At 40.0% G+C, this 14,076-nt stretch overlaps 1 protein-coding gene and 1 long non-coding RNA gene across 4 annotated transcripts; one reads left to right on the top strand and one right to left on the bottom strand.

The window, feature by feature from the left end:
* Positions 1 to 5,805: 5,805 nt before the first annotated feature.
* Positions 5,806 to 13,350, top strand: LOC120832201 (uncharacterized). 3 transcript variants are annotated; one of them, XM_040198302.2, is made up of 5 exons: positions 5,806 to 5,885; positions 6,532 to 6,690; positions 8,424 to 9,182; positions 11,495 to 11,573; positions 11,678 to 13,350. In XM_040198302.2, the coding sequence occupies exons 2-5, from the start codon at positions 6,660 to 6,662 to the stop codon at positions 11,772 to 11,774; spliced, it is 966 nt and encodes a 321-aa protein (XP_040054236.2). In that variant the 5' UTR covers positions 5,806 to 5,885; positions 6,532 to 6,659; the 3' UTR covers positions 11,775 to 13,350. The 3 variants fall into 3 exon arrangements, with proteins under 3 accessions (XP_040054236.2, XP_040054237.2, XP_040054235.2); XM_040198301.2 differs by having other exon boundaries at positions 5,841 to 5,885; positions 6,589 to 6,690; XM_040198303.2 differs by lacking the exon at positions 6,532 to 6,690 and having other exon boundaries at positions 5,807 to 5,885.
* LOC120834585 (uncharacterized) lies at positions 7,432 to 7,930 on the bottom strand. Its single transcript, XR_005714481.2, has 2 exons — positions 7,893 to 7,930; positions 7,432 to 7,662 (listed from the first exon to the last, which is right to left on the bottom strand). It is a non-coding gene; the product is annotated as an uncharacterized LOC120834585 (long non-coding RNA).
* Positions 13,351 to 14,076: the final 726 nt, after the last annotated feature.

Here is a 14,076-nt window from a genome sequence, read left to right as displayed (position 1 = left end):
AATAACATTTTGGTCACAGTGTTTCACACATGATTATTATTATTAACTGTCATTCAGGCGCTGGTGATGAATAATACTAATTACATGGGGAGGGACTGTACTGTTTAAAAACGCGTCTTGTTATGATTACGGGTTTATTACTGTGAGATTGCTATCACACACTTCTTTACTGGCCTTAATTAATCAGGGTGTAATAGGATATAAGCATGGAACAATCAGCAGATGGATTTAATAGTAGTTCAAAGTAGTTCAGCTTTTGAAATCATGCATTTATGGACCAACCTCTAAATACTTAAAGTTACTCCTCTCTAAAAGAGATCAAACATCCGAGCCAAGACGTGTCATTAATAGCTATGCAAGAGCACTGTGAAGGTAATTAAAACGGAAAGTGAAAAAGTATTTGTTTGCATGTGTGTGTGTGTGTGTGTGTGTGTGTGTGTGTGTGTGTGTGTGTGTGTGTGTGTGTGTGCGTGTTAACACAACCAGCAGGTGTACAGGATTTGTATACACAGTAAACTAGGGAGAGGAATCTCATTGAGTCAATTAAAAGTACCCGTTAAAGGTAATTGGGTTGGACTGATATCACGATACGGGACCTTGATTAAATATGAGACATCTCTGAAAAAGATAATGATATTAATATATTAGTTTCAGAGCTGCAGATAAAATAGGATTAGCATAACGGAGTTTAGATCAGTGAAGGTGGAGGATTAAACACAATAGATTAAGGGACACTGGTGACGAATACTGATTGCAAGTCAATATAAGGTATACATTCTCATTTTAATGGTAAACAATAGCTTAGCATTTTCCAACAGTGCAGCAGGTTTGTCTTTAAATTTAAATAAGTAAAAGACAGGAATAAAGTAGCGCATTAAAAGGATTATCACATAGCAACAAATACCAAAATATGCTGTTGTTTTGTATGTTTACTGAAGTAAACACATTTCTTTGTTCCGCCCACATCCTCCAACACCACCCAGCTGGAGTCCTGTTCACAGATAATTGTACTCATAACCTTTCCAAGACCCCCACCTTTAGTATACCAGATTAAAGGTGTACCACTACTAAAGTGTGTCAAGTGCTTTTCTTGCTACTCTGACCGACATTACGCTGCGAAGCAAACACGTGACCAAGAGGTCAGAAGTCAAGGTGCAACGTTAAGAGATTGTGATGTCTGAAGTGGATCCGTACTGCATGCGACCGTACTCCTACTTTCCAAAGACAGCTGCAAAAGGTTTTAGAAGCAAAAGACAGGCCGCCATCGGGGAATGTAGGTCCAACATTTTCCTTTTTTTTTAGTCTCCAACTTCTGAGGAAAATATCTTTCTTTTTCGTTTCCAAATGCTCCACTTCACACAGCTAGTATCTAACCGTGTCTGCCAGGCAGCAGGTTTTCGGTAGCTCCTGTCCAGGCTTTTCTTGGCTTAAGTCAAAATAACCAATAAGCTGAAGCTCAGTGAAACTCTGCAAAGCCGAGAAGAGAATCTGGAGATAATTCTCAGCAGGCAATGAGCGACCTCTTTGACATTGTCACTTTTTATTCACATTAGAATTTGGACTATTGTTACTGTCATTGATTAAAACTAGACTGTAAGCTCTGCTCTCTTTTTTCTTCTCCCAGAAGATATTGATTGAGTATCGGTATCGACCTTGATTTTAACGACGGCCTTTGGGACTTCATCAGAACGATGTGTTAGACAGCATGAAAAATGTCCTCTGGTCTGCTGGCGAGACCAAATGGCGCCCAGATGATCCAATATGTCATTTTATCTGACTGCAGCCACGGCAACCACCATGGCATCAATCCACATATTTTGCCTGTCAATATAAATGCAAATCACACAATGTGGAAGGCGGTGTGGATTATGACTTAGCAGTAGACTGCCTGTGTAAAATGATGCTCTGAAAGGTCAATGGCTCTTTAAATTCGGGCAATTGCCAGAACCGGAACAGAGAGCACGAGGCGATGAGCTGACTCGTCTGCACAATGAGCGGCGCTACAGCCGGGCCTTTTCCAGATGTTCAGAGCTGGGAGCGCTGCATCGGGGAGCAGCTGCATGATCTAATCGTTTACACAGAGGCAGACCTGCACACAGAAGTGTGGCCTTTTTTCATTGGATTCAATGTTCCTATAGCCTGGAATGGAAATGTAGTTTATTCTCCATATTGTTTTATCTTTAGCTTAACTTTCATAAAAGGCTCTTTATTTTATTCCTGCCATTAACATATGATGCTTCCTTACTTTGCGAAGTCAAGAGGAAGTCAGGAAGGGGAATAGTTTTTACGGGGCGGAAATGTACAGCAAAAAGCACATGACTTGAATGACCAATGACGGAAATAACCGCTGCATGTTTGCCAGAGGCCAGATTACATATCGCAAATGAATATTTCATAACACAACTGGCGTTTGGATGCAATCACACACACACACACACACACACACACACACACACACACAAATGTGCACAAATTACTTGATGGTTCTGATGTCTTGAGTTGTCTTTCACTTTCCATCAATCTTTATTTTCTTGATGTGGCTTTGGAAATTATTCATTTATACCGCAAACATCGAAAGAAACCACGGATCCAGCACTCACTCTGTCGCTTGCACCAGTGAACGGCAGCGTTCTCACTAAATAAAGGGATCGTAAGAAGGACCTTTATGTGCAAGAAGAGAATGTTGGCATTGGAGGATTTTGGAAATTCAAAGAAAACAACTAAAGCCTTGATTGACTGTGAAAACACTTTGCATTTGACGGTCTGTTAAGTATAGTCTCCTTATTCACATGTTTGTGTGCATATGAGTCACCTTCAGTAAATCATAATCACATTCTGAATTCTCAACAGATGAATGGAAGATATTAAGAGACATTTCTGATGTTTCACAACATTTCATCTGTAGGATGATATTGGTTTTACTTTTTTACTATTTACAAGACACTGTGCCACACACACACACACACACACACACAGACGTGTACACATGGAAACAGTCGCCTACATTTGGGACTTAATCTATTGGTTGGTGATCTCCAGACTCAAACAAACAGACCATTTAAATTTCAGCCCTTTCTCCACTTGAGTGATAATTACCCCCATTATTATATCGATGAAGTGGCCCCTGAAAAATCCCTTTAATGTTTTACCCTCTTTGAATGTTCCAACCACAACACCATTTTTTTGTTTTTGCTGCCTGAAGCTAAAAGCTCTTTTTATAGGTTGTAATGTGGCTGCTCATTTAACCCCCAAACGAACCAAAATGTCCCCGGGTCAAACTGCGCTGCAGGAACACTAAACTCCACCAGCTGCTTCTCTCTGCTTGTAAAATATTAATGTAACAGAGTCCCTGTCATCATGCCCCAGAAGCCCGAAAAGTTATTCCTCATATATTAGAGAAGTATGGATCTTGTTATTCATTCATGCAAGCTCTTCCTTTACTTCCCTTCCTTCCCCACAGAGGTTTCGGTGGCACGGCAGCCGCCCTCATTTGTTTTGCAAACGGATTCAGGGCCATCAGCAGCCAGGCCGATTAATTAGGCAATCATTCAGGAGCAGAGGGAGCTCGTCACAGCGAGGTCACTGCAAGAGGAGCCCATTATTCCCTTCTCCCACTGATGTCTATTTAGACCTCACTGCTACCCACATATTGTTAACAATGTACTGGGCCTTCAACGATTTTAGCGCAGGCCGTCTTCAAAAATGTTGAATTTCTTTCTTAATTATTTGGTAATCTCGGTTGCAGTTCAGCCACATTAAAGATTGTACCAGATTGCTACTTTTCGTAAAGTGCCTCAGTCAAAATTGACTGTCCGAACAGTAACACACGTTCTATGCGTTAACTGGTAACCGGTAACTTCAGCTCTATAAAATTCATGAAAAGAAACTGCCGGAGAATATGAATTTTTTAAAAGCCATCCAGTAATAGTTTGATATACTTTTCCTCCATGATGCTGGCAGACCTTTGCTATAGACTTGTACATTCAGACATTTCTCTATTTCACCCAAAAGCGATAAGGAATTTCCTTTGTCACGGCATCTCTGATCTTCCATCATACATGAACATGCTGCTCTCTTCTGGCTCACAATGGGAACTACAGTTCATAACAACAACAAAAACTATTAACAACAAACGTTTAATCTAAAAACAAAAATCTAAAACTGGCAAGAAACTGATGTAGACTTTTTACAATTTCCTGATGTTTTTCAAACTAAACAATTTATTCAAAATAATTCTTAGAGGCGGTCCATGTGATTTTGATTCAAGTTCTCTGGAATTAGCAGACATCGACAGGGCGTCCGCATTGCATGTTGCGCCTTGTCACTGACCACGGCCTCTTGTTTATTGCAGAGCACGACTCATATGTTATATTCTCTCTTGTGGTATTCACCAAGGCTCCATCTTCAGCCCACTGGTGTTCCATCAATGTTGGGCAGATTGGTTAAATGATGTCATTGTAATCAGTAACCCATCAAAAATGATTAATTGAAGAAACAATTACAGTTACTTGCTAAATATCTGTATTTAAAACTATCAAATTAAATAAGTAAATATATTCCTTCAAATGTTTTTTTTATTTTATTTCAAATGTAATTTAAATTCCTATTCAGGAAGGCCCCAACTTCAATCATGTGAAATATATCACTCAAAACTATATTCAAATAAATAAAGTTATGCCTCATCCGTCATTTGTTAACTTTAAAGTGGTAACGTGTCTTTTTTTTTCTCCTTATATCCTTTACTCGGGTCTCGGCAGCAGTTTAAGTCTCTCAACATGAACATGTCATTGACTATTCTGTCCGTTGAACGCATGAGCGTAACTCACAATTAATTCATTTCTTGCCACCCACCAAGCATGTAAAACATGTAAAAAAAAAAATCTACATCCCATTAATCTTCAAGTCAATCTCTGCACAAGCGGCTGTCTTTGAGCTAATGAAGCCTGGAACTCCCTCAATCACCTTGACTTTGACCCCCGGGTGCGGTATTTAGTTCAGTTTCGTTTTTTTACCCAATTAAAATGTATTCATTATTCATTAACCTTGAGGTGGTAACTCGCCTTTTTTTTATTTTTGACCTCCCCTCACGTAGACGGTTCCATCCTCCCTTTTCTCACGTCTCAGGAAACCAATTGTCAAATTTGTATCCGTGTATCAATCAAGTATCAAAAGACTTTAAGGAATTACATGATGTGATCCTCCCTGCAGACCTCTAAGTCTCCATGAATACAACCCTGCATCCTATCTATGATTATGCTTCCTGTCCAGAATATAGAGACAAGGCCATTAAAACCAGGGTCTCTGGATTGTAGAATGACCTTCCTAAGCAACAGAAATAATGAACTTGTATTGATTGACAGATGAGTAAGACTGAACAATATCATTATCAAGTGTAGGTGACTTTGAGGACATTGTAAGACCTAGTTTTGGGAGCACTGACATTCTCTCTGCACACTCTGAAAGGAATAGAGAGAGATGAAAAGACATGGTTTTGCTCATATGGAGGGACAATTATTGGAAATACCGTACAATGAAGATTTCTCTTGAATCACAATATTGTGTGTTTGTCAATAAAATATGTTCTGGGTAAAAGGTAAAGACAACTTCAGGGATCCTTTGTGTGTCTTTGTCAGGGGTGAAGGCCAAATCGCACCCATTTCACATTCTCAGCACATTTTTACAAGTTCTGTCTGACATTCCATCTGGACGTGACATGATCAGTTCACTTCCGTTGTGTTGGCCTCTTAATCAGTCAGCCACAGTTACAAACAACCCAACACGCTACTGCTATCAACAGGAAGCACACAACACAGGAAAGCATGCAGCACAAGAAGGCTACAGTTTGGGGTTGTACAGAGTGATGAGGACCGCAAACCTGCAAGCATGTAAGTAAACTCTGCCATGCAGTGTATATATATATTATTCAAAGACACTTTGTAATTTCGTATATATATATATATATATATATATATATATATATATATATATATATATATATATATATATATATATATATATATATATATATAGTATATACACATCAATTGCAGACTGTTAGGAAAAAAAAAATAATTTTACTGTACTTTACGCACACGGAACTAGGAAGCTATTCTTTCCAACATATTTCCTTATAGATTAGATGGTGTGTAATTGAAATATTAGAATATATACTTAAATGCAGATACAGATTTATTTTGGAGATATTACACTGATGGGTGAGGAAAGGAATGAATATTGATTAATTAATTAATATTAATACGTAAATCCTGCACACACTTTGCAGTGAATTACATTATAATCATGTAAAGGAATATTAGTGAATAAACGATTTTGAATACTATTAAGCGCAATAAGCTCATCAGTACTTTCAGTGGCTTTCTGATCCAACCAAAAGCCACTATTAGTTCTCAGAAACCTTTTGTAAAAAGACGGATGTGCAAAGGGGAATGCAGTCTGCAGTCTCCCCACTAGATGCCACTAAAGCCCACAAACAGACCGCCTCTTTTTTCTTTCTTTCTGTGTGTGACTCAGTCGTCACGTAGCCTCGCCTCCAGGCTCTTGTAATAAGTCACCTCCTGTCACTGGCAGCCACCCACTCCAGATCCACGCTCAGAGTGCACAGAGCTGCAGCTACGCAGGTGTCAGTAAAAAGAGACACGATGAGGGGCGGCCTGCAGGTTGTCATATCATGTAAGTAAACATATCTGATGCTTGATTCAGTGACTAGAACTAAACATCTGATTCCTCTTTCTATTTTTATGTACTAGACTTGGTTTGGTTTTGAGCAAGTCAGAATATGTGGAAGATCACTTCTGAAGTATTGAGATTATTTATTATTTAAGCAAAATTTGCTGCGAGAGGAGGAGGGAATGCAGACGTACCACTGCATTGTAAAAATGTCCCTCTTACTATTTGGTGCTTTGTAAACAGTTCTAAATCATTAAAAAGTCCCTCCGAATTTGATTTTTGTCATTGGTTTGAAAAAGACATTTAATACAACGCAGTTAAAATCACAAGCTGGCTCTCTATGTGAAGATATGAAACCTAGAGGGAGTCATGGAGCTCTTAGACCACAGGATGATGTTTCGAGTTGAATCAATTTCAGTCAGGAAATAATGCGGTTATTTATTTAGCAGTTTGTTGTGCCGTTCTCTCTAATCTTTCTTAAAGAAAGTGACAACTAGAGCATTAAGAAGACAGGGACACCTTGAATGCATGATACATGATCTTTGCCCAACTTACTTTTCATTGAAACACTTTGCCTCTCCTGCGAAGGAAGGACGTGGTTCTCTGATTCTCATGATTCTGCCATGACTTTTAACTGGCTTATTTGAGTTGAAAGTTGGTAAACTGTGGGTTAAAGTCCTAACTGGTGAAATACCCTAACAGGCTGTGAAGTGCTTAAGTGTAACGCATCACAAGAGACAGGAGTGAAACCCAAGCGCAGAGCGCAGCTTTATTGTGGAAGTACAGACAAGGGTTAGGCGTGGTCGAGTCCAGTAGGCGGGCAGAGGGTCGAAAGCCAGGAGAGCGGGGATAAACAGAGGCACCGTCAGGGGGTCAGGCGTGGTCGTATCCGGAGTACAGGCGGGTGGTCGAAAGCCGGGATTACGTGGAGTTAGACAGAAGTACCGTTGAGGATCAGGCAGGCAGGAACGAGGTCTGGGACAAACGAGAGGTCAATAACAGGCAAGAACAGGAGATCGAGAAAACGCTCGGAATGTGATGGAACATGCACAAGACTTCGCAAGGAGCTTTGGGGAGTCACAGGCTTAAGTACAGGGCTGGCTCTGATTAGTGACGAGCCCCAGGTGAGTCGGTGGGCTGATCCCAGATGGCACAAACCATTATGGCTCAAAACAGAGGGGTGACTGAGGTCCCGATCTTCGCACCTCAATATTCCGGGGACGGGGAGCGTCTGCCTGTGACATTAAGGCTGCCATTATTCAATATTATTCTAAATGGAAACAAATCCCTGAAAAAGACCAAAATCAACAATGTACGAGTCCATCATACAACACGTCATATTATAAGTACTTTCCTGACTTTTATCAATCAGCAAAAAAAAGGAGGAATAGTGCATTTGTTGTTCAGCAGTGGATTTATTAATAATTTAGTGGCCAAGTGAATGTTTACGTTTTTTGACAGTATGTTCAATTTGTGATAAGTGTTTTGTTATTATACTTTATTTAGTGCAGTTCATGGACAAACCTTTGTGGACATTGGAACATTGCACGTCTTTCTGATTAAAAGGGCTCTTTACGTGACCCAGGAATTCCCCTCCATGACGTCATCATGACATCTTCCATGACATAACATCATAGCGTTCTTTTTTATTCATCCAGTAAACCGACCGTAATGTGTAAATTATACAAAGTGGTGACTGTGATACCTACAATAATATCTGTCCTATGCATCTGCAGGTCTACTGTTCTGTGGTGCAGTGGCAGAGGTAACAGGATCACTACCAACAACGCCATTGAGGCCTACTACAACCTTAAGTTCATCAACTACACATCCGACAGTGTCAAACTCCCCCAGCACAACTCTGCCCCTCATGAATACAACTTCCATCCAAACTACCACCAGCACTCAGCCAACAAACGCCACAAATCCGACAATTTCATCAGTGACACAAACCACAGCCTTTTCATTGTCTTCCTCATCAATCACAACTGACATCCAGGACACCAGCAGCAGTCCCACCACCATCATCAGTACCAGTAGTAGTCCCACCACCAACATCAGTACCAGCAGCAGTCCCACCACCAACATCAGTACCAGCAGCAGTCCCACCACCATCATCAGTACCAGTAGTAGTCCCACCACCAACATCAGTACCAGCAGTAGTCCCATCACCAACATCAGTACCAGCAGCAGTCCCACCACCAACATCAGTACCAGCAGCAGTCCCACCACCAACATCAGTACCAGCAGCAGTCCCACCACCAACATCAGTACCAGCAGCAGTCCCACCACCAACATCAGTACCAGCAGCAGTTCCACCACCAACATCAGTCCCACCACCAATATCAGCACCAGTCTCCCCAGCACAGCACAAACTACCGGCTCCATCACCAACCAAGACAGTGGAACAACCAGCAGCAGCACCACCACTATCAGCACCAACGCTACCACCACCCCACTGGGACAAGGAGAACATAAGCCGGCTCTGAGTTCAGGTATGAAGCAACAAAAATGCTAATATTTGATATTCGAACACAAAGTAGGTAAGTCCCACCTACCGTGTTTTTACCATGTCGGATCGCTGTTACTGCCGTCTGTGGGCCCCACCCATGTCCGTTCCGATTTTCACAGGAATCAATCTGGTAGCTGTTTAGATATTTTAATTACAGCAGTATTTCATCTGGTAGCACAAGGGGAACATTTTTCATCAGGTAGATAAACAACATCATAAATATATTTTACCGAGAACTTTGACCATAATTCAACCTTTAGGGATCTTGAATAGATGTAGAATAATTCATGGCAATCCATTCAATGGTTACTGATGTTTCTGAGCACAAAAACCCCAGATGTGCTTTTCTGTGGCTCATTCTATGATTTCCAGGCTCTATACAAATGCTCTTTAACTTCTTGAACGTTGGCTGTTGTCAAAGAAATTACAAATATTTTTAACGTAAAACTTCATTATTAAAAGTGGAACTTGTGTTGCTGCACAGTAAAAGTATGCAGTAATTATGGAGCATCATAATTCAATAATTTTTGTATCTGAACATCTGATTATATTTATAACTGCTTGGAGCCTTTTTAGTTGGGCTCAAATGCCCAGGGTGCCTATCCATTTTTTATAATAGCATAGTCAAAACATATTGCCAGTAAACTCACTCATGTCATCTCACGCAAACACTTGTTCCTGATGTAAGAGGAACATAAAAGAGGCTGGTGCTTAAAGGGTTAGAACTGTGGGGAAAAAAAACAAAGAACAAACAAAGCAACGTGCCGCTGTAAACCAACAGAGGCCTTGAATCTGATCAACCTTCAAGCAATGTGCCGATTCGTCGTTAATATTTTAGCACCACACTTTACTCCCAGACTTCCTTGTTTAGTTTGGAGTGGAGTCTTCACTAGTTGAATGAGCTGAACAAAGGAAAAGGTCGCAAAACGTCATTTAATGTCATTCCGTCATTGCAGAGACACGTCTCAGGATGTCTTCATTCTTAATACTGTTATGGGTGTATGCTATTTTAACACAGTTTAATCAGTAACTCTTGAATCTGTTAATGCTGATCGGACTTTTATAGTGTGCCTGCAGGGAAGTGTTTTTGAGCTGTTTTTTTGCTAGGTGTCCAATTAAAAGTGTGAGGTCATCCGTGTCGCCCAGTGGCCAGAGATACTTAATATACTAAATGTGGAATTTGCAGTTACGTGTTTTAGCAAAACCAGAGGTCCCAAATTGAAAGTTTCCTTTTTATTTCCTATTACTGAGACAAGTTAGACAGTTGTCATGGTTTAGTGCCCACCCCCAGAGCACAGACCTGTCAGGGACTAGGAACTCCATTAAGAACGTTGTTCCTCCAACTAAATTGAAGGAAAAGTGCCAACGTTTTCTGTAAGAGTTACAGGACTTTGATATCCTGACTTTTTTTCTCCGGTGCCACAGTGAGGTTAACGTTTTTTCTTTTTTTTAAACAAAATTTCTCAACAACTATTGATGGTTTCCATTAAGTCTGGTGCAGATATCCGTGTTCCCTTCAGTATCAGATGGAATCAAATGATACCCGTAACTTGTTTTAATAAGAAAACTTCCCCGTCTACTACTTTTTTCATTACATTGGCACAATGCCAAATACCTGCCAAATTTTCCGAAATTCCCATCAGCCTCTGTTGTACTTTGTTTTGAGTGCTAATTGGCTAATGTTACCGTAGTTACACAACAAACATAAAGGTTCTACAATGTTAGAAAACAAGAAACTGAGCAGCTGGTTTCTACATGTGTAACTTATGGTTTCTCTAATCATTCTTTCTGTGCATTTTATTTTTTAATAGGAAATTGAGGGAGATGAGCTACTACGGTCTCTTGCCTGAACCATGGCAATCTCTGAACCAGAGATTTTGACAGTCAAAATCTCTGAACCAGAGATTTTGACAGCCATCGGAATTTATTTTCTGGGCGTCAGTGCCCGCAGCAATATGCTCGGCTAAGTTTACCGTCAGCGAGATTACTAATTGGTATTTTGGCTCAAAGGTCAGCGTGGTCCGCTCATAAATAACTTATCTCAAGGTCATGATATATTGTGTCAGGTGCAGGGTAGTCACACGTTGGACAGCCCGTACTGCATGAGTTAGACCAGTCGGGTAACGGTGAGGTGTGTTTGGATGATTTTTAAAGTCAGACCTTGTAAAAGTAAAGTAAAGTGTAAAGTTAGAAGCAACGTGTGAAGGTCCTTCAAACTGTTTTTACAGGACCAAAACATTTTTTTACAATCAATGGCTCTTATGATCCTTACTGTCTTTGTCTTTTTCTCTCCAGGAATCATCGCAGTGATTGTTTTTCTGTCCATAGCAACTGTTGTACCAGTTTCGGTTGGGATTTACTGCCACAAGAGCCGGTGAGTCCAGAGCCAAAACAAATCTGCTACTATTCCACTGACACATTTTTGTTAATGACATTTTGTGGGAATGTAAAAATGTCCCTACTTCCTCTCCATTCTAGACATAGATCCTACGGCCAACTTCTGGACAACAACGAGCGAAACATTTTGGACAACTTCCCCAACCCGGCGTATGACCATCGAACCGCGACTCCTTAAGTGACTGCTGAACGCGGACAGCCGTCATACAGCCATTACTGTGACCTGCAACCTGCTGCTTCGTGGTGCAGAAGCAAATCCAATGTTGCTATTGATCTTTGTTAAAGTGCCCTCATTTGTATTATTGCTGTAAGTCGAGTAAACATAGAAAGACAGGCATTTTGAAACAAAGGCTCTACACGGACTAAAAGGTTAAATCACAGTGGATACAAGCTTGTTCATCAGTCTGAGAAAGAGAAGATGGACATTTTTTTTTTCATACCATGGATTGTTCCTTAAGGGCAATTAAGAAACATCTTCCTTAATTAAACCGGGAAATGGTTTCTGTCTGAAAAACTTTCAGATATTAACCGGAATGTAGCCGACCAGAGTTCAAAGGTCAGACTGTACGCGTCAATAAATGTCCTGGTTAAACATATTCTCTTAGATTTAAGGACACGAAGAGTTACACATTTGCTTTAGGAGGCGCTAAAAAGGATGATGATGCCTGGCTATCATAGTTTGTATTGAGGATAGAGATAGGAATAATATATATATATATATATATATATATATATATATATATATATATATATATATATATATATATATATATATATATATTTATTAGGGGTGTAACGATTCATTTTTAACAACGATTCGATTCGAATCACGATTCATGGTTGCCGATTCGATTGAAATTTGAAATTTGAAAATTGGGATGATTGTGTCAAAGAGAAGCTCACATGTACATGATGACGATGAGAGGGATGTACACGTCGGTCTCCTGGTCTACCTTTGTGGTGGAGACTCAAACGTCTCAAAAACAAAGATATGGGATCATACCATTATGTTTTGTGCAGACATGCATGCATGGTGAGCGGAGGATTTCCTCCAGGGCGAAAATTGGATTGACATGTGTGGCTTTGAGGTAAATGTTTAATATTTTAAATATTTTTTATTGATTCTTTAGACTGGATCGTTTGCATTTTCAATTTACTTTTCTAAATCTTCTTCATCTAGAACCATTAGAACATTATAATGTATTAATGTTAATGCCCTATTTCCAGCAACTTGAGCTGTTCTTTGTGTTGAGTGCTAACTGCGTAACATTAGCATCCTAAATGCTAAATTAAGATGGATTGTCATGGTTAAAATTAGGTTAAAGCTGGTAACAGTTAGTTCATTTCAGCCTGTTAGCGTTGCAGCACATCCATGGGCTGAAGTTGAATTCTGTTTAGGCCCCACATGCCCCACTTTGTTTGTAGGGGAAATGAGATTTTTCTAAAAACATTTTTTATTTTTAAATATTCACGTCTATATAATTGTATTGTATTAACGTAATAATATGACGTACACATCGAAAGAAAACAAATAGGCTCTATGTTGAGTAATATAAAGAATTAAAAACTGATATTGTTTGCTTTGGACAAAATCAATGCTGAAACATGTCGACAAATGTCGAAAGTAAAAAGGGTGACAATCCAATCTCAAACCACTTTTTTAAGAAACAATGTACAAAACGTTCATGTTTCACATGTGAATGCCTGCTGTCAGCAATAGGAATTAAAGTACATACTTTGCAGCAGCAGTCAAACTGGTGGATGGACTAAGAACATTCTTCATACCAAAAACTGATTATTTACAAGAACATCTGCAGGTGGCAATTTCTTTATGCCTACATTTGTCCAATTGTATCTTGTGTACTTCAACCAAACACAAAGCAGAAGGGACTACACATTAAGTTAATACCCCAAAACACATGATAGCTTTTAAATGAGACAGACGCAGTGGTAGATAGCGTGATGTGACAACACAGCGTGTGCGACTGTCATTGATACTAAAGCTTCCTCTGAGGTCCTCAACGGGCCGTAGAACAATTATTAGTGGAAGCGGTAATAACAGGGCTGCCGTCACAGCCTTCCCACCAACTTGACAACTTCTATTCTTCCTCTTTCTCAAACGGTTTCCTATGACGTCCTCCCCTCCGGCCCACGCTGCTCTTCTCTTCTCCCGCTTCAAACCACAGAAGCTTTCACCTTCGGTTTTGTGAAACCCCCGTTTTTTTTTCTCCAACTCCGTTGATTCTAAAACAGTTCTTCCTAAACTCTTGCTCTGTCATTTAGTTGACCTATTAAAATAAGTTATGCAGGATGTCATTTGGCCTGCTAGAACTGCACTGCGCTGTGACTGGACATCCATTGACTGATTAACCTCGGCAGAGGAGGGGAACCACCAGTTAGGTTCTTTTATTTGCTAACTTGCGTTACAGTTTAACACTCCCTTAATGTTTCAATATCAGGTTAAAAATTCTGTGATCAGA

The sequence above is a fragment of the Gasterosteus aculeatus genome, chromosome 14 (assembly GCF_964276395.1).
Source record: "Gasterosteus aculeatus chromosome 14, fGasAcu3.hap1.1, whole genome shotgun sequence".
Classification (NCBI taxonomy): Eukaryota; Metazoa; Chordata; class Actinopteri; order Perciformes; family Gasterosteidae; genus Gasterosteus; species Gasterosteus aculeatus.
Note: the sequence above shows the minus strand (reverse complement) of the source record. Positions and strands in the feature narration are given on the sequence as shown.